This window comes from Heteronotia binoei, chromosome 7, assembly GCF_032191835.1.
Source record: "Heteronotia binoei isolate CCM8104 ecotype False Entrance Well chromosome 7, APGP_CSIRO_Hbin_v1, whole genome shotgun sequence".
Classification (NCBI taxonomy): Eukaryota; Metazoa; Chordata; class Lepidosauria; order Squamata; family Gekkonidae; genus Heteronotia; species Heteronotia binoei.
In genome coordinates this window covers 58354096-58381201 of record NC_083229.1, presented here as the reverse complement: position 1 = coordinate 58381201, position 27106 = coordinate 58354096, and the positions used below count along the sequence as shown (strand labels likewise).

Below are 27106 nucleotides of genomic sequence, written 5' to 3'. Positions count from 1 at the left end.
AAGCATAGCCTTTCTGCACTGAAACAGAGCTTGGGGGGGACTATATCCCTGTTTATGGTGCTCCTGTGGAAATGGCAGAGGGACAGGAGCCCTCCCTCCCTCTGGCAGCAGTCAGAGGGAGGACTTTTGAAGTCAGGTTTTTTAGGTCAAGGGAGCACTCTGTTTTATTTTATTTTTAATAGTCATTCCTTGCTGCTGTGTGGCTCTAGGAAACCCAAGCTGGATCTGGGAATCCCAACCTCCAAGAAAAGCAAATGTCTAGTTTGGCCCTGAATTAGTAAAATAAATGTTCAGAGTTGAGTAGGCTCAAACTACCTTCTTTCTAGTAGAGAGAGGGTTCTACGCTTTGCCCTAGCCTTCCAGGTGCATATTCAGTAATAGGAATATTTTTTCTCTTCCTTTTGCAGATTTTTTAAACCATGTCTATACTGCGCCATCTTTTTGCAGTGACATTCATAGGGAAAAGCATCAAGTCACAATTTTTTTTAAAAAAGTCACTGACCCTTCCCCCAGTACTGTCCATTTAAAACCACACAATTTCAGCATGACTTATTTTTAACTAAACTGAATGGAAACTGGCAAACTAATTGAAATAACTGCCATTCCATTCAACAACTTCATTTCCCCCTCCCTTCCAAGGTTTTCTATGAAAACAGGTACATGAGATGTTTTCTAATAGTTCTCAAAAGGAGCCACAGAGAGGCTGATGAAGAAAATCATTTCAATTATTTCTCCACCTCTAAGGCTAGACTCAGAAAATAATGTGAAAAGTTTTTTTATTAATCAAAAGTTAACAGCAACAGGCACATTAAAATGAGTATGGCAAAGCCTCTAACCAATGGCTTTACACTGAAGCTCTCTCCCAAAAATGGCTGTTGCGAACTGTAAACAGAATGGAATAAACAGTCTTTACAGTAAGAACAAGGGAAATACAAATGAAAAAAAGAAAGCACCAATTTCTCAAAATAGATTACAGTTGTGCTTACAGTACTTAAAACAATGTAAAAAACAAATTATAAAAAAAAGGAATGCTTGAAGTTTAAAAATTAGTCCTTAAAATTTGTCCTTAAAAACATTTCTCCTTTTCACATCAAAAAACCTATAACGGGTAACATTTCAGTAGAGGGAGGAATAAGTAAACAATGCACTTTTTCAGTCTACAACAAAATTTGGTCACTTAGCTTTGTGCATAGTTTAAGGCAGCTGTAGCAACCTGTTAGTTTCCCCCCCCATGTGGCTGCTCATGAAAATGTCACATTCTAAAAACAATAAATAAAAAAACTTGCCTTTCAAATCCTCCCCATCTTCCCCACCTCCCCCCCCCCCAAAATTATTCACACGCACACACACACGCACACACACTGCAGCGAAAGGGGCATTGGTACCCTTGTTTTGAAGGACACACTTCCCATCCCACTATATTTCAGATTGGCAAATACCCTGAGCTGTTTCTGGTGTTCATAGTCATTCCACCTTTTTTCTTGCATGTGCAGTTCAAGTGTACAATAGTGAAAACAACATGCAATGTCTTCACTGCAGAATCTTAAAACAATTAGAACTCTTCCTCTCCTCAACCCCATCCCACCTCCCCTTCCAAAATTCAGAAGTATTTTCTGCCTGTTAATCCTGCAATCCCATTCTACAATGGAGTTAAATTTGGCTGAGCTTTGTGTTAACCACAGCCAAATTATGACACATGGTAGGTTTTTCTTAGTGAGAGGAAAACGAGCTGCAGTTTCAGATTTGATCTGTTGTTGCTGAAGTTAGTGGTTCCTTCACAGCCATGCACAATTTAGTTTAAAACCTATAGTTTCCAGGTACATTTGTAAACATCAGTTCTTGCCAGAGGCAGCCAAAAATGGCCACTTCACATTGCCACATTTTGGACAAGGACTGAATGGAGTTGCTAAAATCCAAGAAAATGGAGTCATCCATGTCCCATGGTAACGCTGAAGGCATTATTTTAAACTTCTTCTTAAAAAAAAAAAAAAGCAAAACAATGTGGCACATAACAACACACCTTGTCTTCTCCCCATCAAAGTTCAATCATGCCTCTGGTTTGCATATTCAGGGTTCCATGCAAAAGCCAACCAAGGCATATGGATATTGCTGTGTTCAGATCTTGATCAAAGAAAAAACTTGAAAATAAATAATGCTGGCATTGTTTATACTGAAACCTTGGCAGTCAGACAAAAAATATTAATCCTCAAACCCTCTTCTGCAGATATTGGGCAAGAGGCAGTTCGTCAAGCAGATCCTGGTGTCAGGATAGTCGATTTTCCTGAGGTATTACATCAGAGTCCATTTCTTCAAATGCAGGATCAGTATCATCACCGCTGCTGGACTGTTGCCTTTGCGTGCCCTTCCAGCTAGCTTTATTCAGTCCCAAATGCCCAAGCATTGTTTGAGACAGCCTGGTGTTTGAAAATCTTGCCCATTCAGCAAACAATGGCTCTACCAAATAGGTCATAAAACCTAGAGAGGGGGAAATACACTGTAATTAAAGACAATAAGAGGCTGTGCATTTTAAACTTTATTATGCTTGATTTAATTCTGATTTATATGGAGGATAAAAACATTGCCTGAAGTAGAAGCTCAATTTGAAATAATCAGTGTGATAATTTAAATTGTACTAAAATATTTTAACAGCCCTTTCTATTATAAAATTATCTCAACAATCAAACTTGTCACATCACAAAAAAATCAACACATGAAGAAATAAATGCAGCACAAAAGTAACAGCAGTATTTAAACAGATTCAATAACTTGGTCATTTAAAAGCTTATGGCCAATGGTAGCTCTCCAGGTGTTTTTTGCCTGCAACTCCCATCAGCCCCAGCCAGCATGGCCGATGGCTGGGGCTGATGGGAGTTGCAAGCAAAAAACATCTGGAGAGCTACTGTTGGCCACCCCTGGCTTATGCAAATAGAACATTTGAAGAATCCCTGATGTTAATAAAACTGCAAAGTACTGTGGATATATACATTTCATACATCATCTGCAGTTAAAAACTAACATTTTTCTTTCAAATACTAGTTGAAAACTGAGTGAGAATTACAACATACACAAACTTTCCTCAGTACTGGCAACTAGGGATGGTCATGAACCTAAGACGGGTCGTTCGAGGTGGCCCACAAACCAAACCTTGAACTGAATGCACCCAAACAGGCCCTGCCCAAACTGATGTGGCAAGTTCGGTTCCCCCTTTCTCCTGGCAATGGCTTGCCATCCTGGAAGAAACTTTCCTTCTACCTTTCCACCGATTGGGAGGATTGCTCAGGTGAGGGTAGAGAGGGGATAAAAAACAGGGAAGGTAGAGGGGATTAAAAAGTTAGGAAATTTTTCTTGACTACTGAGAGAAAAACAACAGTCCTGAACCTTAGCTGTATATTACTCAACAGATGTTTTTAATCTCTTCCTCATCTCCATGCTGCAGAATGACACTGAGCAGCAAAGACTGACATGTATCCCCTAACCTTGAAAGTGTACATCGTTCTTGATTCTAATTCCTACCTCTGTGCTGGTTTATAAAACCTGCTAGAGACTTCAGAAGCCAAATTTCTACTTGTCTCTGTTTTCACTTAATGTTTCTCACACTATGATATTCAGCTGCTGTAAATGTGATGTGGCTCATGGAACATGTTGTGTGCTTGAGGCCATCTGCATAGGGGGAACTAACGCATAAATATTTTTTATGCCTACCTGGGATGTCCCACAACAAATGTCAAAAGAAAAAAAAATAGTCCTGCTTATATATAGGAAATGTATATAAAATGGAACATCACAATTTGTGAGCATTGTAATAAATTGTTCATATAGCTCTGCAGTTACCAATCTGGATGTTGGCAACAGTTTCTGTCTGTCGATCACATAATGGACTCACACCCAAGTGGTACTTTTTTTCAACATCTCCTACAAAGAAATACTGATTAATAAGACAATTTCTAAAATCAAAGAATCTGAAACTATTACTTTTAAATATATAATTAGAAAACCAAAACATGTAAAAAAATTCCAACAGCTTCTCTATAGTGCTTTACAAGTATAAGCAATATTAAAAGCCCTCACATTCACCAGACAAGGAACAGATCTATTTTTTTCAGGGCTAAATATATGAACATATGACTCAACTCCCTGCTACTTTTGTAGATAGGTACTGAGAAGGCATCTAGCGGGGGGGAACTGTTTCTTCAGTTTCTGACTACCTTCAAGAGATAGTTTTACCTTAGCCACTGAACATTTACACAGAGAAAATTCAACAATCACCTTGCAGAGCTGTAATTTTTTAAACACATATGACACAGATGTCATCTTTTAACACATATGTCACTTCACTATACATACAAAAATGTCAATATAATCCTAGTGGGAATCTGCAAAATTACAGAACTCAAAATACTGCTGCAAATGTGCAGAGGTACAGAAACCTGATCTACTGGGCACTCAGGCATGCACTATTATATATTATTTCAAGTGCACTGGGAACATAAATCAGCATATACAAACAGTGCATTAAAGCTATTAATTCATGGGCATGATCTTGAGCATGTTTATTCAAAGCCAGTCCTACTGAGTTGAATCAGGCTTACTTCTTAGCAAATGTGCTTAAGATTACAGATTTAATGTATGTAGTTAAAATAAATCTTTTAAAACAATAAAACAGCTCTTTATCCAGGAAACCTTAATTAAGGTAAACAGAAATCTCAAGTGTTATGCAAAGTGTAAAGATGCCTGCTATTAAAATATCTGAAGAAGCCACTATAATTGTGCATATTAGCATCTCTTACAATTAATTATAATACATATTTTTAGCCCAGGTAACCGTCACACATCTAATTACACTGTGAAAATCATTTGTTTTTCATTACTTGCCTTGGTTAAAGAATTCTTCTGTTACTTTTTCACTCCATTGCTTGCTCAGTTCCCATGTCCGGCAGGGATTGCAAATATCAGCACATTTCAAAGCCATCTAGCAAATGAAATGGTATCACATTGTATTCAAAGGGAAATCCAACTATGCAACTTATAATGCAAACTTCGTTGTTTACAATGTGGTACAGAAAGCAACTATTTTTAAAATCGTAAAACTATTTAACAACAGTGATAACAAGGAGGCTTGCAATTCCCTGCTCGGTGGCACTTTTAAGAAACCTGACTGCAACTGAACAGAACTACAGCCAACATGAATGGGAAGAAAATACGCTGGAACAGGTACAAGTCAGCTTCTCTCAATCAATGCAACACTAGATCAGTAAGAAAACAGGAATATTTACTTAAAGGTACTCCAGCTGCCTGCTGTGTAATTTTAACCCAAGATTTAAAAAATAGTCATTTTGGCTTCCTTTTGGTCGTAATTTGAAACAATACATCAAACAGTTCAGTTTATTTTTCATTTAACAGCACTTACCTAAAAATTACATTTTTAAAATTTGAAGATAAAAATTTAACCCAAAATTATTATGTCCAGACTATTATAAATATTGTGTGTTCCATTCACAGCCCTCCCTACTACGTAAAGACTAGTTATTAATATACTGTCTCCCAGTCTGTATTAATACACATGATATTCACAAAGAAAAAAGAATGACTTGAGCAGAGTGTCCTGCTTTAACTAGGGGTGGTATTGTGCTTTGTTTAATGCTTGTTTAGCCTCTCTCAATGAAGAAGTCAAAATCCATTCTTCTCCAACAACATGTGGCACATTAAATCATTAGCTGGGTGGTGCACTTAAACAGCCCTTTAATCACCTCCCCATTTAATTCAAGCCAAGTCACCACAAATCAAACAGGTGGCCAAATGGCACTGCCCTAAAGATGTTCCAAAGTGTGTGAGTTGCACAAGCCTATTCTAAAAGCAAACTATTTGCTAACAGTCACACAAGCAAATTTCCAACCAGCAAAATCCAACAGAAAGAATAATGAATCAATCATTTCATGTAATGATGACAACTGAATTCTGTTCTGTTGCAAAAAAACAATGCTTTCTTCTTTTTTTAAAAAAAAGTAAGCATTCTTGTAAGTGCCTTTTCTTTGCAGTTTCAGCAAAGCAAAAGAACTGAGGCAGCATCAAGAAAAATACCCTCTTGCCTCTCAAGATGGTCCCGCCAGAAAAAGGTCGAGAAACACTGGTGGATCAGAATGAGGAAAACATTTGACACATGTGCTGCACTTGTTTCTGTGAACAAACAGAAAACCTTAGTTTTTTGTACTGGCAAACTATGCTTGTATAAAAACTATACTACTACAGAACACAAACAGGCTGACTTCAGATGGATGTGTAGTGGCTAAACACTATTATACAACAGACAACAAAGAAATTAAGTTCTTTAATAGCAGCTACTTTTTTGTCTTACTAATCTAGTAAATTGGTTGTTATAGATTTTCTGGGCTGTGTGGCCATGGTGTTGGCATCATGAGACCTGACATTTTGCCAGCAACTGCGACTGGCATCCTCAGAGGTGTAACTCAGAAAACTGAAGTTCTTTCTGGGTCAAATTGAGATGAAGTTGGTAGGCAGGTAATTTATATCTACTCAGACAGGTGGGGTAGGGCTAAGTCATTATCTTGTGGGAGCTTCCTGGGCTGTGACATGCTTACAATGCCAAGACCATGGCCATACAGACCAGAAACTCTACAACAGCCAATGGACTCCAGCAATGAAAACCTTCGACAACATAATCTAGTAAAATACCTGAAGAATAAGATGGCGATGGTTCTCATCTTCTAAGCATAAGTCTCCCTTGTCCAAATGACTACGAAATAAGGATAGATATTCATTTTGCCGACTGATGTCTGTGGCAAGAATCAGTGCTCCTATTTGGCTTTCCATCAGTTGCCTGAAATTGGAAATATATGGTAGCAGCATGAAAATCACTTTCTACATACAAATCCATATGTAAAATTCAGAGATTACTCATGAATTCTGAACAACCCTGGTTCTAAGCTTGTGATTAAAATGAACAAAACCATTTTCCCAATATTATCTTCCTTGGAATACAACATTGTAACTATTTAAAGTCTTTAAACTCCTTAAACATATTGTAAATGAAAATGAATGTATGCACTTTACATGTGCATCTCAACAGAGAACAGGTAGACATGGGCATGATCTGAACCATGAATCAGGATTCATACATGAATTGGGCCAATTCATGGTTCGTTCTGAACTAGACTGGACCTTGGTTATTTGTTTGGCTCATTTTTGGGTTCATTATCTCAGACAGCCTGGCACTGATTCAATAAATTCCTAGGCAACACTGGGGGTGGACTTCTATGAGCCATAGAAACATCCATAGCAGCTTGACTGGCAGTTCCTGGAGTCAATCATGGAACCCCCATTCTGCAGCACAGAGTTATTGTGAGAGCAGAAGCTGAGCTTTCCTCAGGGCACCTGCTTTGGGGACTATAACTTGGACATTCCGATCTTCACCAAACTTGGATGGGGTTTAGAGGAAAGCCTGCTGAAGACTCCCAATGAGTTTTACATCTCCTGAACCATACAAACCAAAAAAACCCGAACCAGGTCAGAAATCAAACAAATCACAAAATGAAATGAACTACCATTTCCCTCAGTTTGTGCCCATCCCTAATAACAGGTATAACTATGTTATAGTTTGTATTATAAAACAGAGAAAAATCAAGGAAAGAGGAAAACTGACAGGAAATGTATTTTGAAATTTCAAGACCTTCTAATTTCCACCTCAAATAAATCTAAAATACTCACTCTGCAATGTATTCTACACTGTACAGTAAAACCATTATATCTATATGTGTAAGGTCAACCTGACATATACCTATTTTCTAGAGACATGTGTGCAAATAATCCAGACTCTCTTAGCAGCCCCACAGCTGATCTCCAGTGGTGATTTTCCAGTACTGAGGTATTCTGAAAGAAAGACATATTACCAGTATTGAGGAGGGTTTTTTTAAATGCTACACACTGTTTTCATGAATGAACAATCCAGTATATTAATTATGGGTTGTATCTTGCACCACTCTACTAACAGAAGAGGAAGGAGGGACAATATTGTCAGTGACGTAATTGAGGAAAATTGAAGTCTTGTCATATGGCTTTTTGTCTGAAGGTAATCTGGGAAAGGGAAGGCAAGAAAAAGATCTACTTCCACCAACAGAAAAGCAGTAGAATATAACCCTACTTCTTTAAAAGAGCAAAGCTACTCCCATGGCTTCATAACAAAAAAGGAGTCTTTATGTTCCACTTACCTTGTATAAAGTTGCTAAATAATGGTTTGTTTTAATAAGGAAAGGCTGATTAACACCTGGGTGATCCAAATCATGAGTGGCAGCTGCAATTAAACTGAGCAGAACATCCCACGGAGTTAGCGATTTGACAAGCTGTAATATAATGTATGTCCACATGAGTATTCACTATTAATATGTACAAAACATTAGGTTAGGATTTAAAAAGGCAAAATTTAGTCTTCAAACCAATCAGTTTTTTCATTTATTTATCACCTGTGGGATTTCAGATTTCCCTATATAAACAACATGGGAAGGGAAGATAATTATTAATGAAATTTATAATTTATTTATTTTAAATAAAAACAGCAGGCACCTGTGCCACATGTGATCTATGGCATGGAAAACTGCTGTTCAGTGAAAAACACCCCAGTCATTCAGAGCTTCAGTTCTCAGACACTTAAAAGTAGTTTCCACACCCCACTCTGTGCAAACACACAGGGGAAACACCAAGTGCTAGAACAACAGTTAAAACACTCAGCATGAAGTTGAAGTTTCATTACCAACACAACTGTTACCATTACCCATTTAGACATCTCTGCAATAAAGAAGAGAAAACTGCTACCTTAGGTTCCTTTAAATAACAGTGCATGGCCTGAGTCACATCAGCAGCATGAACCGCATTGTGATATGGATTTTGACTGTGGTAATCTTCTTGAACCATGACTAAAAAAACAAAACAAAAACCAAAGGTGGTATAAATGGTACATTAATTGAGAATTTTATACATGGTAATGCACAGTTATTGTTTTTAGTCAGCTGAAGTAGGCACTGCAACATCAAACATCAAGTACTAGCACACAAATAGCTTCTCTCCTCTAATGTAAACCAAGCTATATGCATGAATGCCTGGTTCATTCTGTTTTCATAAAACAGGAAAGGGATGAAGACCATGACTAAGGCTTTCACACAATCAGAATCCTACACGGTCATACTGAAAGCTTCCTGCAAGATGAAGGGGAGGAGTGCCATTCCACCATCGTGTTATTATAGCATTTCCCTCGATGAATGTATGATCATGCTGAGCTCCCCACTTTGACTGACCAGCATATTTAACAGGACAATCTTTGGCCAAAAGGAGTGAACTATTACAGCACCAAATGAGATTCTTCACCAAGGTATTATTAACTCCACAGTGATCACCAACAAATCCTCTGAAAGAGTACTAAACTGGTCCCACCAAAATACTTAGGGATGGAGACTACAATTTATATTAAAAAATAAAGTCCAATGGATGAAATCAAGAGACAAGACTGTTTAAAGGCTCAAAAACCATAATATGTAATCTGGATAATTTAAATAAGCTTTTCATCATCTACAGACTCCTGCACATTTATTAACACAGATAAGCCACACAGAACTGTACCACACAAAAGCTTCAAGAGACTGTTGGTTTAATCTTGGCTAACACATACAAATGTGACTGGGGCTTGGCACTTCCACTCCTACAAGCAAAACATCTTGGCCAAGATGTAACCTCTTATCCCTCCTACTGCCTTTCCCCTCATACCTGTAAACAGGGGGTTGCCTCCTTACTGCACTATGAAGGGAGGCACAATTACAGAAAATGTAAATCATCAGTCAATCTGCATTCATTTCAGGGGAAATACACACAAGTGTGACCTTATTTTTATATACAGACTACAAAATTCAGTCATTTGAATCAATTAGCCAAATTTGTATAAGCATCAGAAGTCACCCAAGTTCTTGTGGGTCCATGCTGTTTTCTTTTGGTAACCAATTTACCAAAATAAAACTATTCTACAATAGGAAACCCCCTAATGCATTTTTATAAAGATCCAAGAGCAACATTAGCACAAGGGCCTTTCCAGACAGTGGCACAACAGTTGCTTCCAGGAATCCAGACTTTTCCTAAGGAAGCACTTCAAATGTCAGATAATTTCATTTTCAAGGAATCCATACCACAGCACCTTCACTGTTGAAAAACATAATTCCTCCACATAAGTACCGTATTTTTCGGACCATAAGACGCACTTCCCCCCCCCAAAAAAAAGTGGGGAGAAAAGTGTGTGCGTCTTATGGTCAGAAGGTACGTACCTTCCGGGGGGGGGGCGATCCGCTGCCTCTGCCTCCAATCCGGCACTTCCCCCGCACCTGCCTGCCTGGCTCCATCTTCTTCAGGCAAGCGCTGGGATCGCTCCACGTGGCCCATCCGCAAACCCAGCGCTTCGCAAGCGCAGCTGCGGAGGGGGCAGCGTGCTTCCTCCTTGTCTGTCTGCCTGGCTCCACCTCTGATGTTTAAAGCAAGCGCTGGGATCGCTCCCTCCGCCCTCTGATCCCAGCGCTTGCTTTGAGCATCAGAGGTAGAGCCAGGCAGACAGACAAGGAGGAAGCACGCTGCCCCCTCCGCAGCCGGCGCTTGCGAAGCGATGGGTTTGCGGTGGGGCCATGTGGAGCGATCCCAGCGCTTGCCTGAAAAAGATGGAGCCAGGCAGGCAGGCGCGGGGGAAGCGCCGGATCGGAGGCAGAGGCAGCGGATCGCCCCCCAGGAGGAAGGTGCATCCTATGGTCCGGAGCGCCTTATGGACCGAAAAATACGGTACATACTTGGAGCACAAAGCAGAACATGGTTGTATGGAAGGGGTCATGGGATCTATTAGCCAATGTATATGACAACTTCTTATAATAAAAGCATATTTTAACTGCCATTTTAACTGCCAATTCTCATTCTTTGTGAAGGAACAGAATATATTGATATTGCCACAGGTAAGCACTTTCTCTGGAAAGGACCTTATTGGAATTTTACACACAAGACTGATCAGGACTTTTCAATCTGGTTTTAAATTATGAACATGTTGAAGTGTTTTACCTAAAAATCTGCGGAGTTTCATTGTATCTAATTGGAAGTGCTCTATAAGTCCATGAAGATTAAAGAGGTGGAAGGTTAAGGTGACTAAACTGTTTCCTAAGGAAAAATAATAAAAAACCATTTTAATGGAATAATTAATAAATAATTTTACTCATGAATAACACAAAATCAAGACAGTATAGTGCACACTTGCAGATGATCCAGGTACAACAAAAAGGAAGCTGACTTGCTAGTCATAGTAAGTAACCAGATTTGTTACTAGTGAATGCACCCAACACAGTCCACCAAAACTATTTAAGTATATGGTTGGAAAGAACATGACACAGCATCTCAACTAAAGGAGCAGATCAGCTCAATGTCTGAAAGAAATTTCTTGGGAACCCTATGTGCACATGAGACCCTTGAGATGTTCAAAATGGAAGACAGATAAGATATAAATGCAACAAAATATATTTTAAAGTTCCTTTCCTTTTCAGAGCTCCTTGAGCAATAACTAGAAGCATACGAAATTAGTTTCTAAAGGAAAATATGATAGATAAGGTTATATTTGGATGACTATCATTAGATAGGAAATAGCATTCCTTTTAAAATTACTGAACAATTAACATGATAAAACAGGTGATTCCTAAAAAGAGAAAAGAGCATTCTGGTGTTTTATGAAATAAGAATGAATTTTATCCTGGCCACAAGAACAAAAATGATCTGAATATGGAATATTACAAAACCTCCCAACAGTATTTTTAAATTAAGGAAATCACTATTCTTCTTGTGCATATAGTTCCTTCTAGGTGCCTTCTTACACATAATTTTTAAAAACTTTACAATGTAATAGTTTCACTTTAATATTTTAACATTCATTAGCAGTGAACTAAGATACCAAACAATCAAACTCAGAACTAAAAGGTGAGCTCACATATTTTGCAACCCTTCACATGTGATTTATTCAGTTCTTATAAAATATTTAAAAGATTTATCCCATACTGGAGGCATTTCTGTCCTGGAAAATAATGCAGTCACCATCTTTTGCATTCCCATCACGCTCTGTAAAGCCTTATAAACACAAGCAAGTGTTGAACTGTAAGACATGCTTTAAGCAGTTCATTGTTGGCAGCTTGCTTAAATCATTTCTGATAATTTATACTTACACAGTCACAGTATTTTAGATCTATTCCATGGACAACAGAAACCTTGAAGTTTTCAGTCAGTACATAATTGTGTAATGTTCAACAGTAATCACTATGATGGTGATTCTAAAGGTTCATTTGCATTACAGTTTGCTCCTGCCTTCACACCCATTCACCTATATTCAGCCACAGGTAAATTAGAAGAGAACAGAATGGGCTGGATTCTATGCAGAGCGTTAGTAAAGGGTGCCGGCAGAGTTGGATTTTCCCCATCCTCCCTTGTGGAGTAAGTTGGGGAAGGAATCATGTACAAAAAATTCAAAGGAACATAGGGCCTCTTGCTAGTTCAGCAGCACTGCATTGTGGGAGCAAAAAGCTCCATGAATAAATTTGGTTCCTTTTCTACTAATTCTCAGCATCAAGGCAGTTGCTGGGGTATTTACAATGTCATGGGCTACTTGCATCAAAAAGGTGGAGCTTTCTTCCCCACCATAAGTCTGCCATCCATAAATTAAATAGCTGAAGAATACATGTGTGCTGCTTGAAGTTCCTTGGAGGGATAAAAGATATGAAGGACAATTGCCTTCTTTCTTCCTTTAATATTTAACAGCATTTTTGCATATCCAATATATATTTAGTGACTGACTGTACAGAAAATAGTTGCTTGTGGTATATCAAATCATTTCTCTTGACAAACAACCTTTAATGTCTTGTATACTTTGTGTGACAAAAGAGAAAGAATTGTTTTTTTTAAAAGTAGAAAGTAACAGACAAACAGTTCCTGGAAGACAGAATTTGAAGATCATGAACAGCAAAGAATAAAATAAAGGATAGGCAAGGGAGTAAAGGTAGTCAGATATTAGGGAAAATATCATTTGTATACAGAGTGGTAGGGAGGACCTATAAATTAATTTAGAAGATGATGATGATATTGGATTTATATCCTGCCCTCTGAATCTCAGAGCGGTCACAATCTCCTTTACCTTCTCCTCCCCCCACCCCACAACAGACACCCTGTGAGGTAGGTGGGGCTAAGAGAGCTCTTATAGCAGCTGCCCTTTCAAGGACAACTCCTACGAAAGCTATGGCTGACCCAAGGCCATTCCAGCAGGTGCATGTGGAGGAGTGAGGAATCAAACCCGGTTCTCCCAGATAAGAGTCCGCGCACTTAACCACTACACCAAACTGGATTTATAAGGGTTTCCTGACTCTTCCACTTTGAAATAAATATCCTGCATTTTGAGAAAGAGAGATGCTGTAGAAAACAATAACAGAAAAAAATGGGATTCATCTAGGAAAAAATTAAGGTCAAATAATGAATATAGAGGCTACAATAGTCAGTTTTAGAATTTAGTAAACTTTGGTCACTGATAATGACTTGGTTCAGACTTAATGCGGGCCAATCAGAGTCCTTGCTGCAGCACTATCACTCTTTCCCCTGCCTCTCTGCTAGAGACCAACTGCTATCCCAGCCTGCCTCATAGTGTGCAAGTGATGGCAAAGCTGTGCTGCATCACAAACTCATTTGTTGTTAATTGCTGGTAACTGTACTTTCTGAAAGGATGGAAGCCAGCAGTTACCACATTAACCCTTTCTTCACCCCAGGAAATTAAACCACAACCATTTTCAGTGCACTCTCCCCACCCACACCAAATGCAACCAAATACAAATTACCCAAATGTTCCCCTCTCTGCGCTAAATCAGGCATTTGAAGAAGATACAGTATCCCCTCTGAGCTACTCCCATCGTAATTTATCACTCTTATGTCCCAGTACATTTTTTTACTTCCCACAGGCACTACCTGCCAACTATTTAGCATTTACATATTAGAGTTCAAAATCTCCTGGAAGAGCATGTTCATCCCAGTGGAGTTTCCAGTCACACAATAAATACATTAAATTCCCTTTCCTGAACATAGGACTACACAAGCCAGCCTGAAACGGCTGAGCAACAGGAAGCAACATGTTCCCTGCCACTCAGCTGTTTTTCCAGCTTTCTGCAAATCCTATTGAAAAAGACTGCAGTCCCTTTCAATAGGACAAAACTGAATGGACCAGTTTGGTCTGTTAATGAGCCTCCTGACTTGGTTCAGTTTGGGGTTTGGTCCATGGGCCACCACAGACCCTGAACTGCCTTTTCCCAGTCCATGCTTATTCCTAGTGCTGAGTGCTAGCTTTGGTCAATTTAAATTTTAAATTATTTTATCTTTGAGAAAACTTTTTCCTTACAAAAGCATTTTGATTGAAGTATTGCAGTGTGTAAACATAAATGCAACGGTATTTTGACCTGGTAAAGTCAAATTAATCAAGTAATAAATGAACCTTAAGACAATGGCCTAAATAATATTCATTTCTTCAGACTCAAAGTGCAGAACACTGCAGCAGTCAAGTTGTGGGGACACCAATTATAATAGTCCAAAAATTAAAATACAGATTGAGGTACTCAATGTACCAATTTAAAAGCATTCAGACTTAAAATACAAAAGAGTTAAAACACAGGATCGGCAAACTTGCAGCCGGATCTGCTGGAAAAATTTACCCTCCAAATGCACTCTCAAATAGGACTGTCTTACATTACTTTCTAAACATAGCAAGGGAAGGTGGTCTTCCTCATCCTAGCTAACTGTTCCAAAGGAGAAGGACAGGCACAGAAAAGACCCATGATCTCACTTTGGCCATACAAATAGTCCTAATGGAGGGCACCTTAAGAAGGAAGTTAGCTGAAGAACATAACTGACCCAGGGGAATAATCTGGGAAATGTAGCTCTTAAGAACCACATTTCACAGTATACTCTCCAGAGCCAGTTATGCATGGTTCACCCTTTCTCAATTTACCTTCACAACATCTCTAAAACAGCTGAGAGTGACTGGCCCAAGATCACCCAAATAGTTTCAAAGCAGAGTAGGGATTTGAACCTGGGCCTTCATTATACTACTTTGTTAACAATGCCCCAACTAAAGACTAGCCTTTCAAAAAAATTATATCAAGCAATATTTAAAGCAGTCAAGATATTATTTTTTCAAAACAATGCTACTTGCCACAAATATTTAATTGGATTTCTAAATGGTCCTCCCCTGAAAAACAGGGCTCAGGCAGTGTACATCAATTTTTAAAAATTAAAATTTTAAATTAACACTTTAAACAGCAGAAATACAGTAAAATACAATAGGCAGTCTGATCAGATGATGGCAAAACTATCGATTATCCCACTGCTTCACGACGGGGGGAGACAGAAAATGGGAGTGCTGGACAGATGGAAACTGTCACTGCCCTCAAACAAATGTTTGGTGGAACATCTCTGCCTTACAGGCCCTGCAGAAGTGCATTAAGTCCTGCAGGGCTTAGATCAGGGATGTCAAACTCATTTGTTATGAGGACTGGATCTGACATAAATGAGACTTTGTCAAACCAAGCCATGTTGGGCTGGGCTATGTATGTCCCTATTTAAGATTAGGTAGCAGAGATATAAACTTTATAAAGAACACAAACACAAAGATTTTTTTAAAAAAACCTTAAATAAAACATTCTTAAAACATTAGCACTCTGTCTTAAAGGTGCTTTCTTTATATCTCTCCAATGGGATCCAGGGAACTGGACAAAGGATACTCTGGCTCTTTCCTTCCTTCTACAGAGGGCCAGGAGTAGGAGGAGCCTTAGCCAACAGAAGGCTTCGCTTAGTAGCTCTGCTGTTCAATTGAGAGAGCCTGACAAAGCAAGCTCTCACTTTCCCCTTCCTCTCTAAGGGAGGAGCCTCAGCCAATGGAGAAAACAGAAACTTTGCTTTGTAGCTCCTGTGCAATTTAGCAAGCCTTGCAAAGCTAGTTATTATGCATAAGGAAGCAAGAGAGAGGGAGAAGGAGGTAGATAACAGCCAGTTGCTCGGGGGCCCAATAGGAGCCCTCCAAGGACCTGATTCAGCCCCCAGGCCACATGTTTCACACCCCTGGCTTAGATGTTATTTGGCAGAGAGTTCCACCACGCTGGGGCCATAGTGAAAACACCCTGGCCCTTGCTGAGGACAGCCAGATGTCTCTCAAGCTAAAGACCACCAGATGTCTCTCAAGCTAAAGATACGTTCTTATCTGCCAAGTGCAATGCTCTTTGGGGAGTATACCAAGAGAGGCAGTCCCAAAGATACATAAATCCAGACCATTAAGGGCCTTGAAGGTTAACACCAGAACCTTGAACATGGTATGGTACTCCATCTGGAGGCAGTGCAGTTCACACAGTACAGGCTGGATGTGTGCCGTTCCTTGGGTCCCATGCTGCCACATTTTGGACAAAGTTTCTGGTTCAGTCTCAAGGGTAGCCCAGCACAGAGTGAGTTACAGTAGTTTAATCTGGAGGAGATGACTGCATGGATTACTGCAGCTAAGTCAGAGCGAGACAGGTAGGGAGTAGTGTTCCTTCAAAGTTGAATTAGTGTGAGCTAGCTCACAGTTTTTTAGCCTCTGGCTCATACATTTTTGTCTTTGCTCAGGAAAAATGGTTTCAAAGCAAACTAATTTATACGGCAGTTCACAACTTTAATGCCAGTAGCTCATGAAGTAGAATTTTTGTTCACAAGACTACAGCTTAGAAGGAGTGTTGGTAGAGAGCCAGTTGCCTGACCTGACATGGCTGGAAAAATGCCAGTGTGGCAACATTTGTGATCTGGGCCTCCACTGATAGGGAGACATCCAGAATCTCATCCAGGCTTTTGACAGTTGATGCCAATATTAGGGGCACACCATCCAGAGCTGAGTCAGCACCCCAAGCCTGAGTCCCAGCCAGCCACAGAACCTCTGTCTTACCAGGATTCAGTCTCAGTCAGCTGTTTCAACCATCCCACCACAGCCTCCAGCCCCTCAGCCAAAACTGCTGGCGCAGCATCTGGCCAGCCACCCATCAACAGATATAGCTGAGTATTATCAGCATACTGGTGACATTTCAGTCCAAAACCCCATACCAAATAGGTAAAGAGGCACATGTTAAACAACACTGGAAAGAGGACTGCCCCTTGAGGAACCCCACATACTAATGGGTATCTAGTTGACACCCTCTAGTATACCTGTTCTACTGCAGATCAATACAGCTACACTCTGATACTTGCCACAAATAGGAACAATTCTGTACACTAAAAAAAGAAATGCTAAAGAGTGTAGTTTATTAGCAGTCTGCAAGTATGAACAGGCTTCCTGTTACTAAATACTGGACTGAAATCGCGAAAGTATCTTATTTACAGGATGTACAATGCCTGCAAAAGAGACAAAACTCAATGACTAGAAAACAGCATAAAAGGGGCAGGGCTGGCATGTTATACATGTCTGACTGACAATTGCCTTACCATTTGTTAGCCTGTCAAAGAGGAAGATATCAAAATTCCAGTTTCCAACTTTCTCTAGCATACACTGAAAGAGAAACAAAATAATATTTTATTCTGAGTTATTTCACATCACTTTCATACATTGTGGATTAGAATCATGTTTAGTTTCTCTCCATACAAGTACTGGAAAGAAAATAAAAATGACCAGAAGCATGTATGTAACCACAGCAATCTTCATATTTCATAGGTAGAACAAAATGTTGTGATCATGAAGGTTAAGAACATAAGAGAAACCATGTTGAATCAGGCCAATAGCCCATCCAGTCCAACACTCTGTGTCATGCAATGGTCAAAAACCAATCCCTCTCACTGTTGCCCCCCAAGGACCAAGAATACAGAGCTTCACTGCTCCAGACATAATGTTCCAATTGCAAATGAGGGATCAATTATTCTATAAAGTGTATTTCTCTGGAAATGTTCTATAATTGATGAAAAGTACATAAAAATTGTTCCCCGAGTTTCAGTAATCCCACAAAAACCATCAGGTTCTGAGCTTCTGCTCTAAACCTGAGTGATCCACATGCCGAAACATGCTACCACACAAAGAGAAGTTGAGTGGCAGAAGGTATGTATTCTGCTACACCAAGCAATAGCAACTTGGTTGAGTTATGCAGTCCCATGCAAAACAATGGCACATATCTGTGTGGTTTGTCTGTGCCAGTTTTCTTCTGGATGGTTATTTATATTGGTAGGGAAGGGGTGAAAGTAGTGGCCTTGGACCATTTTCTGAAGAGGTATTTCTTTCGTCCTCAAAAGAGTCCAGAATTTTTTTTTACTGTATTTATTATTATCCAGATATATCCATTTAGTAGCTCAAGAGCTACTCAGCTCCTAAATTGCTAACAAGCTCAACTGCAGGAAGAACATCTACTACCAGGTGTTTATCACAGAGACTGAACAAAGCACTCCCAATTTATCTGGCTTTAGGGCAACTAATGAGGTTCTACAGAGCATTTTGTTTGATGTTATATTGAGCCATCTTTGAAGTCATTTGTTAACAGCTACAATATCTACCACTGTTTGCAAAACAAGAAACATTTGTTTTGTCTTTGAAGGAAACACTATTTTATCTATCCCAATTATTTCCCACAATGCCAAAGAATGTTCTTGTTACTGGTAATAATTCCCTTTAAGCACCAACATTTAGTACAAGTCACTTACAGTGCAGTCCTGTGCAGAGCCACACTCTAGATTGCAGGTTTGCACTGTTAGTTAACTGCAAACCTTATCATACACAATTTTTTTCCAGGACAGAATAATAAGGCAGTTTGATTCAGGAACTTCACACACAAACCTTAGCTTGTCCGTTATAATCATCATCTAAAAAGTTTGAAGAACTTGGAAGAGTGATACCACGGAAGAAACGGGAAGATCTCAAGTACCGCTGGAAACTCAGTAATCTTCGGATATTCCTTGCAGACACAGAAACTTCTATTTCAGAATTTGCTGGGGGGGGGGGGGGAAGAAATGTAAAAAACAACAACCAACTCTTAATATGTAATATACTATCTCATGAAAAGCAATATGACTGAAAGAAATCAGCTAATATGTAAGAGTAACAATTATTTAGAGATCTCTATTCTGCATACATTGCGTGGATCCAGCACAGCCCCCAGGAATAGGATTTCAAGGGACATTTCAGGTTACCACAAGTGAGGGAGTTGAGAACATGCTCCACGGGCAGAAGTCTTTGCACCACAGAAATACTGAGCTGGATCCAATGAATAAATCTGACCATTTTAAAAAGAAAAATATATATGATAGTTAAACTCTGCAACATGTTTAAATTCCAAACAGCTACTGTCATTGCAATTGGAAAAAATTATTAGGATCTATTTTCTAAATCATCACACGATACAACACAACACAACTACGATTGTATCATTATTAGATAAACTTTGGAAAGAGGAAACTCTACAGTATCAAACTGATTCCGTGGTGTATTGGTTATGTTTGTTTTTAAAATATAAAACAATGGCAAATAAATCATAAGAAATGGGAGGTGGGGTGTCACACAAAAAGGACTAGAAAACTCCTGAATGCCAATGCAGGACTGATTTAATCTGGTACTGAAAGGAATTTTAGGAGTGTCCTGGGATCATTTTAATCAAGGTTAACAGCCAGATACTATGACAAACCCTGTCTATTTCTCTCTCTGTATAAAATAGTATGCGATTCATACACAAATAAAAGAATGGAGTTCAGGAAGGAACATGTAATCCCCAAAGCTGCTCTCAGTTCCTTAATCTGAGCAGTATTATATCTGCAACAAGTCCAAGTTACAGAAAGCAATTCATCCCAAAGTATATTTCATTCCCCCCCCCACCCATGTGTTTCTGCCATGTTCTCACGAGCACTCTGACCACTGCTGCCCTACCCATAGTAAAACCAGCGACAGAAGACATTCCTATTATTCACAGAATTCCAGTTCAGGTAGACAATAATTCTGCTTCACCTTTTATTTGCAGCTATGTAAAACACTCTTTGTTAATCTTGGGGGACAGGAGCACCTACAGCTACAGTTCCTTCTGCTGCTGAGTTAATGTAAGGAGGTTTGGGCCAAGCAACAGCCAACACTGTCTCACACAAGCACCCTGCAGCAGTAGAAAGAGGCACACTGCAAATGTAACAGGAGGAGGCCGAAGGTATTACATCTGTAACTCCTGCAATCTGTACTCTCAGTTTTTCTAGATGGAACAAATTTATCAACCCTGAAATCAAAACCACATTTTGTCTCCAAGGCATAAGCTGATATTACTGTTACATCACAACACTACAGTAACATCTTTAAATGTGAAGATCTACATTCTTGTGTCACATTCTTCAGACATCTACAATTCAAAAATCTGAAAAGCTAGGCAGTTTGCATTATCATTCCTAGGGAATGACGACAATTTTCATTACTGAACTCTTAACACCTGCTGAGCTTACATTTGAGTATTGTTTACTTTTAGTTAACCAAATGATGATGCTCCCGGTAAAATATTTAAATAGATCCCCCTAATGAAGTATTCATTGCCAGAAAGACAGACGTGTTTACCAGATCATGACTTATCTCTTTCTCTAAACTTCCCTTTTAAAGTACTGATATTTCTAGAGGATGCAATCTTTCACCTCTATTTAAAGATGCCATGATCCTTAACAGAGAACAAAAGCAGATCAACAGTTTTTTTTCCCTTGAGAATGTAGGGTTTGAAATATTCTCTTGCTTTCATTCTAGAACAAGTTTTTAAAAACTGTATATAGAAGAGAAAAGGAATGAGCAAGTGCCCACACTAACAGCCTCAAAGGGTGTTTTGGCTCATAATTTCATGGAATACACCAGGGAAAGTTGGGCTTGTACAAATGGGTTTCAAACTGCTGTTCTGATATAAAGGAAGGGTTTTTTCCCCCCGACTTTGAAATTAGTACCAAGAGCACATAATCAAAGGAACAACAGTCAAAAAAGGAAGGGAAAAATTATTTGTTTAGTCATTGTTTGTTTAGAGAGGAGGGCAAGTTTACCTCAAATATAACAATTACTGGATTTAACATTGTCAAATAGAGTGTTTTAAAAGTAGGGTTGCCAGGTCCCCCATCCCCAGCCACCACTGGGGAATGCAAAGGTAGAATTTACACATACTTATAATTTCTGTGCTACAACACTGCTGGTATTTCAGAGATCATAAGTAGATGATTCGTTAATTTTATTCACATGCAGTTCTACTTTCCAAACAGCCAGTATTGTTGACATGATTATAAACTCTTCTAATAATATGCAGGAGTAGAAAGAGTGATGTGACCAACCCAACAGGCATAGACTCATTTACAGATGGGCAGAACACAGGCAGCTATCCAGTGTCAGAGAAAGTGCAACCATATATAAAGTCAGGTGCCCTAGCCACAAGGCCATAACCATAATAGTATGATACAAAAGTTTTTAAAAAAAAATTCCCAGAAGTGACAAATTTATCCTATGCATATTCCTTTTTGCCAACAACAAAAACAGCCAGATGGTTACTAAATGCAATACATCACTTCCAGTTCCTGTGATCCCTTGCCAGAAACCAGAATGAAATTGTTGTTTAACTAAAAATACAATGAATTCTGATTATTACTGGAAAATGAGCTATATAAGACACACTGACTACAACTGAAACAATATCCATTTTATGTAATAATATTTTTGCCCCCTTCAGGGGAAAAATAAGTTTCAACTAATAAAGACAGTCAAATCGTGACACAGAAAGTCTAGTATTCAGATAATCAGTAAAAAAAAAACCACCTGACAGATAATCAGGAAATGTGTATAATGTTAGTAACCAACCAAAATACCAGTTTTCAATATATCCCTCTGACAGCTATGCCATAATCAATATTTCATACATTTATATTTTCAGGGTATGGCTTGAACTCTAGAATATTCCCCAAAGATGGTTAGCAATTTTCTGATCCCAGTCAACTAATCTTTAGTCTTACAGATAAAAAGTTATAGGAACAATAATAATAATAACTTTTTATTTCTATCCCGCCCTCCCCGCCAAGGCAGGCTCAGGGCGGCTCACAACATAAAATATATTATACATCAATTATACTTATAAAATCATAGTTAAAAACAGATTACAAATTATATTAAAATTAACATTAGCAATAAAGTGCTATAGACATTAGATTTTCAATAGAATTCAGTAACTAAAAGCATTTTCAACGGCACTTCCTGGCTTGTCATTAGTTGAAGGCTATTTTGAAGACGTGGGTCTTACAGGCCCTACGGAATTGATCTAAGCATCGTAGGGCCCGTACCTCCTCCGGGAGTTGATTCCACAGCAGTGGAGCAGCAATAGAGAAGGCCCGATCCTTCAATCTGGCCTCCCTTGGCCCAGGGATATTCAGCTGGTTTTTTCCAGCTGACCTCAGCGCTCTCTGGGGCTCATATGGGGAGAGACAGTCCCTCAGGTAGGCAGGTCCTCGGCCATATAGGGCTTTAAAGGTGATAACCAGCACCTTGTAACAAACTCGGTATACCACTGGCAGCCAGTGCAGTCCGCGTAGCCCCGGCTGTATGTGCTCCCACCTTGGGAGCCCCAGCAGTAGCCTAGCCGCCGCGTTCTGCACCAGCTGCAGCCGCCGAGTTCGGCACAAGGGCAGCCCCATGTAGAGGGCGTTGCAGTAATCCAGTCTCGAAGTGACCGTAGCATGGATCACCATTGCTAGGTCACGGGGTTCCAGGAAGGGGGCCAACTGCTTCGCCCGTGGACTGGATGTGGGGGCAGATGGGATTGGAGCAGCTCCCAAGCACTGGTGTAGCTGGGCTCAAAGGTGGGTGAGGGCCTGGAGCTGCAACAGGAAAAGGAAATCTTTGCTGTCCATAGATTGTTAGTATTCAAAGTCTGGATTTTTTTTTTTTTTTATGGACAAAATTGCAGAATCCATTTCCCAATCAGTACCTCAACTTTGTCTTTCTAAGTTACCAGAAAAATGGTTTCCTTTTCTGGAATTCACAGCACAGGATTTGAGGTCAAAGATTTATGGTATGGAACATCATCATTATGATATTTTCTTTGACTGGAACTTGATTAGGAATATTGTATAAATGATTAGAGCTACTATAAACACTTATAATAAGTACTTACCTTAATTTAGTTTATTTCTTTAGATGAATTTGTAATCTGTTTGTTCTCAATAGGTATAAGGGAACTTGTATGAAACTACTGTTCATCACTTGTTATAATATAGTGTTATTGGTAAACAACTGTAATATCATAATTCTGATATTATTACAATAGTTATTCTACAATTTCCAATTTTTAAAAAAGTTATAGGAATAACAGAATTTCCTTGATTTCTGCCTTACTTGACTGCTATTTAAAATGTAATTGGAAATTTCAAACCCTGGTTTCTTGGTCCCGTTTAATGTATTTTTATGTAATATGAATAAGAATTGCTTCATGAATTGCAATTTGTTCTTCAGCTACAGTTTCTCAGGAGAATTTTAACAACAGACTTGCAAAATCTTCTCAGCATGTTTGAAGGATACATTAAGTTCTGCAACAACTACTGAAATTCCTACATTCCAAGCTGTCAGTGGTTAGCAAAGACGTAATGAATTGTGTAAGAGTGGATGCAGAATAGGTATATTATTATAGTCACATGTATCTGAACACTGTAATGGACTGCTTAAAATAAGGCAGTGCACAAAAGTGAAAAACCAGAATACGTTTTGACAAATTATTGTGAAAGAAAGAATATGGAAACTACTTCCTACACAATACTCATCTTAAAAGTCCTGGGAAGCATTTACCAAGTAATGTATGACAGCCCCCCTCCCAACTAAAAAATTGTTCACATATGAAAACTACAATGCAAGAAGGATTTAATTTCTATCTGTATCCACTTACAGTTAAGTGCAAATTTACTTCTTGTCTAACACATGCATAAAAACTGAAATGGGGGTATCAATGTATATCTAGAAGTTAAGTTTGCCCCTCATCCATGGTCTGGGGCCACAAAAACACTAAACAGATTTTCATGCAAACTTAGAAGACTCCCACCCCCACTCAGGGTTGCAGAAAAGTTTGAAATCACACACACAAAATATATGGAGGGTTTAAATCCCCCCCCCCCATAAAGCACTTCTCTGTATAGCTGTCAGCCATGGACACTGGGAGAAGCTCCGGGCTCAGCTGGCAGCAGCTTCAGACCTAGTTGTGGTGAGAGATGCCAGGAGCCAATCTGGGCTTGGAGTGGCTCCCAAGCACTGCTGTGGCCAGGCTCAAAGGTACATGGGGGCTGAGAGCAACACCAGCTTCAGCAATGAACACGTGATGAGAAACACCCCCCCACAAGCAGTGTTCCTCTAAGCTGAGTTAGTGTGAGCTAGCTCGCAGATTTTTAGCTTCCAGCTCACACATTTTTGTCTTAGCTAAGGAAAGATGACTCCAGAGCACACTAATTTATGCAATAGCTCACAACTTTAATGCCAGTAGCTCACAAAGTAGAATTTTTGCTCACAAAACTGCAGCTTAGAGGGAACATTGCCCATGAGTCATGCAGGAGTCCCCACTCTTATATACTAATTCTAAGCAGGGCCAAATCTTCAGACACTTAAATCCAGAGACTGGAGCCATGGACAGATAAGACAGAGCTTTCTATAAACCTAAAAGAACAGTCTAGGTTAGCAGACAAATCTGAAATCTAAAAAAACAGTATCTTGTGGGTTAACCATCCCCAAAGTTACAGAAACAGTGCTTGTAAGCTTTAAAAAAAATGAATACCCTCAGTAGCCATTGCTAGGTAACTACAACAGTATTGCTAGGCTTTAAGCCTTGTTTTCTTTCATCAGAAGGCAGGAGGAGGGGCAAGGCCCTTTCCAGGCTCATTTTGGCCTTTAAGGGAGGATTCACTGGGACCAAACTTGCAGCCACATGACTTACCCAGAACTCTTTGCTACTGTTCAACAGTAACCACTGCATGAAAGCCAGTGTGGTGTAGCACTACAGTTGAAAACTAGGATCTGGGAGACCCAGGTTTGAATCTCCACTCTGCCATGGAAGCTCATTGGGTATGACCCTGTGCCAGTCACACAGTCTCAGTCTAATTTCCCTCACAAGGTTGTTCAGAAGATAAAATGGAGGAAAGAATGATCTAAGCTGCTTTGGATGACTGCTGAAGAAAATTGTGCATAAATGAAGTAAATAAATAATATAGCTAATAAACCTATGGAATATGATTCATCAATTATATTTGACCCCAAAATCGATTGCCAAAGTATATGTCATCAGCTAGATTCTGCTGGTATTGCAACACAGAATCAGTTTATTATTACGGCCCATAGCCAGCATAGATCAAAACAAATTAATGTACATAAAATGCAGAAAGTGCACATCTGGCAGTTTTGACCTAGAGCTATTTCATTTTGGGAAAAGATTGCCTTTTCGGCAAGTGTTGGTTTGGAAAGGACTACAGAAAATAGGGAAATAAATTTTATCCATTTAAATCTAAACTAAATTAAAATACAAGCTTTAAGAATAACGCTCCATGAATTATCTTATTCAAGTGACTGATAATAAGACGTGTCACACAGCAGAGGACCAGGAAGAGCTTTCTACTGACTGCTACCACTCTGGTAAGGGTCTGTATGGGAGATCCAAGAGCCAGGGCCAGATCTAGGAGGGAGCAGAGGGGGCGCTTGCCCCGGGTGCCACCATAGGGAAGGGTACCAAATTGGGCATGGAGTCCATTCTATTCTATGGGTCCATAGGATAGAATGGGCCCGTAAGGGGGCACCATTTTTTTAATTTTGCCCCCCTCAAAAAACATGTAGAACCGGTCCTGCCAAGAGCACCCACCCAATCCCTCTATCTTCCTTATTAGCAAGCACCTTTTAACCATGACTGAAGAGAAGTGAGGACCCAGGCAGTTAACAATAAATTTATTATAAGTACTCTAGAACAATGAGTGGGTAGTAAAAACATTTAGTGCATTGTGAATATAGAAAATAGTAAAGGTTGGTGAAAATAAATAAAACCCCTAACACATGACTAGACATTCCTTTGCTATAGCTCCAAAGACTCACCACCCCTTTGGGTGAGGGATCTCTCCTGCTGTCTTCTTTCCTACATCCTTTTCCAGAGAGAATACACCCTGTTTGTGGCTTGACCTTTTATGTTTTCCTCCCAGGTCTCACTCCCCTCTAGGCCAATTTTCCCTCCAAAACTGCTTTCACCCAATCAGAGGGACAGATGGGATCCTGGGAGATGTAAATCTAATAGCAACTCCTGAGCAGGCTTCTACCTGCCCTTCAGGCTACAGTAGGCCTAAAATCATGACAAGAAGTTTTGTGCTTATTGCTTCAAATTTAGCCAGTTAACAAAATCAGTACATGGTCTGAAACACCAGAGAATACATAGGTAAACTGGCAGCATAGCATACAACTTAGTCCCTAAGGTTTCCTCCTGTCCCAGCACAGCTCAAATCTCTCCCCACACATGGAGAACAGTTAGCAAAACTATTTCTGCTGGAGTTCTCCTTTATGCAACTCAGTTGCTCACTTCATTTTGCTTGTGTCTTACACCTTCCACATGGAAAAGTTGCTGGGGTAGACAAACCTTCACAAAACCTTTACTTCACAACAGAAAGGTTGTGGGGGGGGGAGGTGTAATATAAACAGCCGTGTCCTTTGGTGTCAACTCAGAGACAAATCCACAGTTAATTTTACTGGCTATTTGGCATTTACTCAGTTCAAATTTATTTATATCTCACTTTGTTCAACAAGAACACTCGAGGCACAATAAATATAAAACAACCTAAAATAAACTGTCAAACAGAACTAATAAAGAAGTATCTAGATAAAGAGAATTAATTTAATTTAATTTTTCAATTTATACCCCGTCCTATCCCACGTGGGCTCAGGGCGGCTTACAGCATTAAACCATTAAAATGAACCACATCAAAAATTAAACATCATCATAGCTACAGATATATCAAGTCAGATCCGAGAACAGTAATCCATAGAATTGGCAACGGACCACACAACAGCATGTATATGGAA

At 39.4% G+C, this 27106-nt stretch overlaps 1 protein-coding gene across 1 annotated transcript in view; it reads right to left on the bottom strand.

Moving 5' to 3' along the window:
• Nucleotides 1–759: 759 nt before the first annotated feature.
• The window catches only part of PDE7A (phosphodiesterase 7A), a 70594-nt gene continuing 44247 nt past the window's right edge, over nt 760–27106 (bottom strand). Inside the window, exons 4-13 of the mRNA XM_060243685.1 lie at nt 18872–19023; nt 17539–17602; nt 11089–11184; nt 8824–8924; nt 8223–8354; nt 7793–7884; nt 6691–6835; nt 4873–4969; nt 3832–3912; nt 760–2475 (exon numbers count right to left, since the gene is read on the bottom strand). Of these exons, the coding sequence (XP_060099668.1) occupies nt 2264–2475; nt 3832–3912; nt 4873–4969; nt 6691–6835; nt 7793–7884; nt 8223–8354; nt 8824–8924; nt 11089–11184; nt 17539–17602; nt 18872–19023 (1172 nt within the window). The 3' untranslated portion in view covers nt 760–2263. The remainder of the gene's footprint in view (nt 2476–3831; nt 3913–4872; nt 4970–6690; nt 6836–7792; nt 7885–8222; nt 8355–8823; nt 8925–11088; nt 11185–17538; nt 17603–18871; nt 19024–27106) is intronic.